At 46.3% G+C, this 6263-nt stretch overlaps 1 protein-coding gene across 1 annotated transcript in view; it reads left to right on the forward strand.

Annotated features, from left to right (window-relative positions):
• The first annotated feature begins 3437 nt into the window (after positions 1–3437).
• The window catches only part of SAMD4B (sterile alpha motif domain containing 4B), a 22244-nt gene continuing 19418 nt past the window's right edge, over positions 3438–6263 (forward strand). Inside the window, 1 exon segment of the mRNA XM_007472191.1 lies at positions 3438–3633. Within this exon segment, the coding sequence (XP_007472253.1) occupies positions 3438–3633 (196 nt within the window).

Consider the following 6263-nt stretch of genomic DNA (forward strand, 5'->3'; position numbering starts at 1 on the left):
AAAGAGTGTGCACAACTTTGGTCTGTTTGTGGATTTGGTCATCTTTTTGCCGTAAACGCTGTTGGCATAGCAAACCTCCCATCACAGTTGTTGCCTCTGAAATAGTAACATGTCCTTCTATCTTATGAGTTGCCACCCAGTGAAGGAATCCCTCCCACTCCCAAGGGATATTCATCCAGCCTCTGCTTGACCACTTCCAGCAGCCAGGGAGCTTATTACCTCCTCATATGGCAGCCAGTTCCATTCTTGGACAGATACATTATTTTAAAATTCTTCCTTATGTTGAGGCAGCTGCTGTCTCCTTGGGACTGAAAGCCACAAAATGCTGGAGCTGGGAAGGGAAACTGATTTTTTTTCAGGCACATGAGCTACCACTCATGCATCCCGTATCCAGGGCAAACATTGAAAATCAATCACATTACTCTTTCTCACTGAGCCAGAAAGTAAAATGCAGCCTTAATTTTTTTTTAATTAAATTTATCTTTAAAAATTACAAAAGTAATATATGTTCATTTGCAACTAGTTAAATAGTACAAAGTTATATAAAGAGAGTTAATAATTGCTCCTTCTCTCCAAGGTAACCAATATGAACAGCATACACATTTCTCTACATACATACATACATAGACATTGACATATGAGATATATAAGGGCTTTTGTATATGGCTCTTTTTTTTTCATTTTACAAAAATGGCATGATTGTACATATTACTATGTACTTATGGACATCCCTCCATCTTGGTAGTTAAAGATCAAACACTATACTTAGATCTAAATATATTGTTTGTATGCTGCTATCAAGATCAAGCATATTTTTAATTACTACATAACATCCCCTTATATGAGGTGTGCTCCAATTTATTAGTCATTCTCCATTGATGGATATTGCCATTGCTTCATTTCCTCAGGACCCTTCTCACTGCAGTGTTCGGGGCAGCCACTACCAATCGATTGGAGTTAGACTGTGAGGTAAAACACATTTGTCATGTCTGATCCAGTCTCGCTCCTTATCTCACACATTCTAGAGAAGGGAAGCAGACTAGCTCAAAGATTAAAGTGACATAGTGGCTGGGGCAAGACTAGAACTGAATTTTCTTGACTTTCAACATTTCCCATATCTCATGTTGCCTCTCACTTAGAGCCATCTACCCTTTTTCTCCTCTGGAGTAAATAAACAAATCTAATTCTTCTTCTGTGTGCTACCCCTTCAGGTATTTAGTCAGTTATGCCATTCCTCCTGAGTCTTCTCTTCCCCAGGGGAAATTTCCCCAGTGCCTTCAAATTTTTCTCTTAGGGCAAGGTTTCCAAATCCCTTTACCATCCTTTGGGCCATTCCTTCTATCACCCTCTCCCCAGGGGCTGTAGAAGTCCCAAGTGTGGCTTCCATGCTCACTTTCATTTATTCATTCAATAAATATATATTGAGCACCTTCTAAGTCCTAGTCACTGTCCTGGGCACTGCGCAACTATATAGCTTGCATTTGTTGGGAAGAGAGAAACAACAAACAAAAATATGATGATATCTGAGGATGCCAAATTATATAGAATAAATGAAATAGCATTAATAGAGTGATAGAGAGAAACTCCTTAGTTTGGATGGTCAGGGAAGATCTCTCTGAGAAAATGACACTGAGCTGAGACCTGAGTGACACGTAGAAGCCAGCCATGCATAGGTCTGGGGGAAGCCATGGATAGGTCCAAGTGAACAAGAGCTTGGTACACAGGGAGGGTGGAGGGGCCACCAGAGTCTTGCAGGGAGACCTGTAGGCATTTTATTTAAATACAGTAGGAAGTCATTGGAGGATTTTAAGCCAGGGAGGCAACATTTGATTTGTCTTTTGAAAAGATTTCTGGGAGGCTTGTTTAGCTGGGAGCAAGGTTTCATTCCCACCCCCCTCACACACTTTCTCTTGTTTCTTATATCCAAAGGGATTGACAGCCAGACCAGTTTGCTCTGTTCAACTGTCCCACTGAGGATCTATTGAGGTGAGTCACAGCCATTGTCAGTTGTACCTCACAGCCCTCCTCAGCAGGAGCATAGACATTCAGGGAGATGGCAATAGCTCCCTAAAACCTAGCCCAGCAGGTTCAATGGGTCTTTGTATGGAGTTCTCAGTCCTCTTGGCAGCCAGAGGGAGATGGAGCCAAATGGTTTGGGGATGGAGCCAAGAGCACTGGTTGCAAGAGAGACAGAGGGGAAATGTGAGTGGAGACCTGGAGCAGGAGACACTTAGAAAAAGCCTTAAGAGTAGTGTCCAGAAACCAGCCAACTGAAGAATAGGTCTGTTGTCTGTCCAGTTGACACAGCTCCTGTGTAGTTCCTGCCTGCAAAAGGAATTTGGACACTTTCTTGCTTGGGAGTTTTTAACATCTGATGTGTCGCCTTCTCAGGTTGGTATCCTCTTGGCTCTTAGGAGTCTGAGTGACAAGCTGCCATGTCTGGGAGCCAAGGGGACATCCCAACCCAGAGGACCTGGGTCAGGAGTAACCTTCAAGGGAATGAAGAAGAAGGGAGAGATTCACTTCAGAACAGGGATAGGTGGGATCTTAGAGATCAGAGTGGGAGAGCTGGGTTGGAACAGATGAGATCCCCCCAGCATGTTGGAGATCTTTGAAAAGGACCTCTGCCCCTACCCTTAGGCACCCAGTTACTGATCAGTTAGCTATCCACATACCTGAGATCTCCACCAGGGTCACCACCCACCTATATCCTAGCCTTGTGGGTCTTAGCTTGAAATAATACAAAGAGTCCATAGGGTCCTTTTAGCAGGCGAGCAGTCACTATGCCCAACCCCCTGAAGGAGGTGACCAGAGACCAGCAAGGACAGGGCATGTGCTCAGCATCACATGTCTGCTTAGTCATGTCACCTGGGGCCAGGTCTCCATTAATTCAGATATTTTGCCACAGTGTGCATTGTCTCCTGTTTCCCATCTAGAATATCTTGCCAACTTACTCTCTGCTTTAAATCCACTTCCTTTCAGCCAGACCTGAGGGGCAGCATCTCTCCTTTGTCTGGGTCTCTGAGTCCCAATCAAGCCTTTTCTCTGGATCTGGAGATTGGAGGGAGAGTTGGTTTAGTATCTGGTTAGCTTCATCTTTCTGCCAGGAGCTCAGCAGAGTAGGTACCTTGAAAGAGGAAGGCATGAGGCCTCCTTACCCCTTCAGCCCACACTCACCAGGCCAGTTCCAGCCCTTTCATTCTCTCTGACGACCTTGCTTCCTTTTCCAGGAGCCTGGAGAGGAGTGGCTAGACCAAGACCTCCCCCGATGTGAGCAGGTGTCCTCCTCCCTGCACCACCCATTGCCACCACGCCAGGGAACATCCTCAAGCCCTGGCCCTCAGGGGAGAGGTAACAGGAGCCCGCAGCCGAGACCATGTGACGGCGCTGGCCCTTGCCACCGCCGTCCCCCCCACCCTGGCCCCAGGCCTGGCACCATGATGTTCCGAGACCAGGTGGGCATCCTCGCTGGCTGGTTCAAGGGCTGGAATGAGTGTGAACAGACAGTGGCCCTGCTGTCACTTCTGAAGCGGGTCACCCGCACCCAGGCCCGCTTCCTACAGCTCTGCCTGGAGCACTCACTGGCGGACTGCAATGACATTCACTTGCTGGAGTCGGAGGCCAACAGTGCTGGTGAGTCTCCAGCGATGGGCGCACAGCAGGAGGGAGACCTGGAACGGGAACAGATATCAGGTGTCTGAGGAGGCCTACCCAGCAATGGCACTAAGAAATGTGGGTTCTAGGCTTGTTGGTAGGTGAGGAGTCCCTGACCTCCCAGGTCATCATCATGGCTCTTCTGGGGCTTAGTTGCCAGAAATCCTCAGACATGGAATGGGGGACTCCTGGGGGAGTGCAGTGCAAACTAGAAACTACCCATAACAGAGGAAGGATCATGTAGGGTGGCTGGTCTGGGCGGCTAAAAGGAACAGACTAAAGTCATTACCTATGAAAGGGGGCGGAAGGTGAGCATTAGTTCATTTCTCAAGCTACGGGACATCAGAGCTAGGAGGAAATTTTAGAACTCTTCCAAAATTCACATGTCATCTTATACTATTCTTTACCCCCTCAAAGGTAGGTTGCACCTAAGGCATAAACAGCTTCAAGAGAGTTTTGAATTTAGATATAGTCCGTATCAGTTTCCTGAACACTCAGTAGAGAAGTGCTCTTTGTCCCATGAAGTTTACATTGGGATGGGTGAGCTGCGCTTCACTAGAACCTCGCCCTCAGGCCCCAGGTCTAGCTAGGAGTCAGTCCAGAGAACCATCTCAAAGGGCACTGCTGAAGCCATTCTGGCCTTCTGGGCCTCCACAAGGCTGGGTGGAGAGGTGTTGACCTAGGTGACGGGTGGGAGTGATGGAGGCCAAAGAAGAGGGGGAATATGTGCACCTGAAAGCTAGCTGGGGAGGGGACCCCAGGACCCCATGTAGCATGTGTCCAAACCTTTCCCATGTTCTTCCTCAGGATAACAGTTCACATTGAGTCCCTACAACAAGCCAAGTACTGGTTTTACTTGTATAGTAACTTTGAAAACAGTGTTCTTTGGTGGCTCTAGAGTCAGACTGTCGAGGTTTAAATCCCAGTTGTGTCACTTGCTGTATAATCAAGTAACTTCACCTTTCTGAGCCTTGGTTTCCTCTTCTTTAAAATCAGGATAACTGTGCTTCTAGGTTAGTTACGACCCCTCTGAGAACAGTGCCTGGCATGTAGTAAACACTCAGTAAATGTTAACTGTTATTTTTATTGTCAGTAACTCGTTTAATCCACGCAACAACCTCATGAGATAGGTAATGTTGTTGTCTCCATTTTATAGGTGAGGAAATCAGCATGGGCTGCTAGGATTGGGATTTGGGGACCCCCAGAGCTGCTTCCTTCCTCTTCTCAGGCCTAACCATCTTAGCAGCAGTCACCTTCATTTTTCTGAGTTTTTATGTGCAATTCACAGAAGCACCATGGCTGTAGGGGAAGACAGTTCCTCAGGCCAGGAATCATCAGCTTAAGTCCCTGTCTCGCAGACAGTGGGCAGCAGGAACCCAGCTTGGCTCCAGCAAGCTCAGACCTCAGCTATTTCACAACCCTCCCATCCTCCCCGCCAGGGAGGGTTCCCCTCTGCTCTAGCACCCGGGCAAGCGTTCTGGGGTTGTGGTATGGCTCTGCCCCTAGAGTGGGGGCTCCTTTGGGGCAGGCCAGTGTCTTAAGAAGCTTGGTCACACATCCCTACCACCCCATCCTGAGCAGGGAGTTGGGTGAGCACTGGGTGCCAATCCTGGCTATATATCAGAATCACACTCGTGCTTACTGCTATTTATTTATTAGAGCATTTTTAGTTTTTGCTTTTGTTTTCAAAATTTGAGGTAAAATCAAACCATATGAAAGGTAAAAAGCGAGGTCCCCTTCCAGACTTCCACGTTCCCAATTTGTGTATGTTTTATGAGATATTCTGTGCATGTATGAGCACATACAAGTTCTCCCTCCAGCTTTCTCATTGTTTTGATTGTTTTAGCACAAAGAACATTGCACATATTAACCAATTTGCTTTTTTCACTTAACAGTATAACTTGAAGATCATTCCATATTCAGCACATACGTGTATACCTCATTGTTGTTAATGGCTGCTTGATTGTAAGAATAGTAAGGTAACAGAGCCTGACCTGTGTATCAAGCAGTGCTTTACCTTTATTACTCGTAACCCTCACAACAGCTCTGTAAGGAAGGTCTTTTAACTCCCCCATTTACAAACAAGACTGAGGTCTGCAGAGATCAGTGGCTTGCCCTGGGTTGTACAACTGGTCAGAGGTGGAGCTGGAATTTGACTTTAAATTTCTTTCTCTTGATCAGTAGGCGCTACTGCATGGTATGTTTGGTCTTACTTTTATAAGCAGTGCTGTAATGAGTACCCTTTAAGCATCTCTAGGGTAAATTTCTAGAATTCTGTGGGACTGCTAGTTTGAAGTTATGTACGTTTAAAATATTTGTTGTTACCACATTGCCCTTGAAAGACATGGTACACTTTATACCATGGTATACTTTATGCCTGAGACCCATCTCAGACAGTTTACATTAAGATATTGTGGTTAATGCCTGTCCTTGAGAACTGCTGTGGAATGAGTTGACTAGTGAATGAATATATGAATCAAGGTCTTTAGCCATAGCCCCATGTCAGGTGGTGAGAGGAAAACAAGTTGGTACTTAGGTGGATGGAGAGTTAGGGAAAACTTAAAATGAGGGAAGAGAGGGAGGGCCATGGTGTGTTCCAGAGTCAGCAG

The sequence above is a fragment of the Lipotes vexillifer genome, unplaced genomic scaffold (genome assembly GCF_000442215.2).
Source record: "Lipotes vexillifer unplaced genomic scaffold, Lipotes_vexillifer_v1.1 scaffold3427, whole genome shotgun sequence".
Taxonomy (NCBI): domain Eukaryota; kingdom Metazoa; phylum Chordata; class Mammalia; order Artiodactyla; family Lipotidae; genus Lipotes; species Lipotes vexillifer.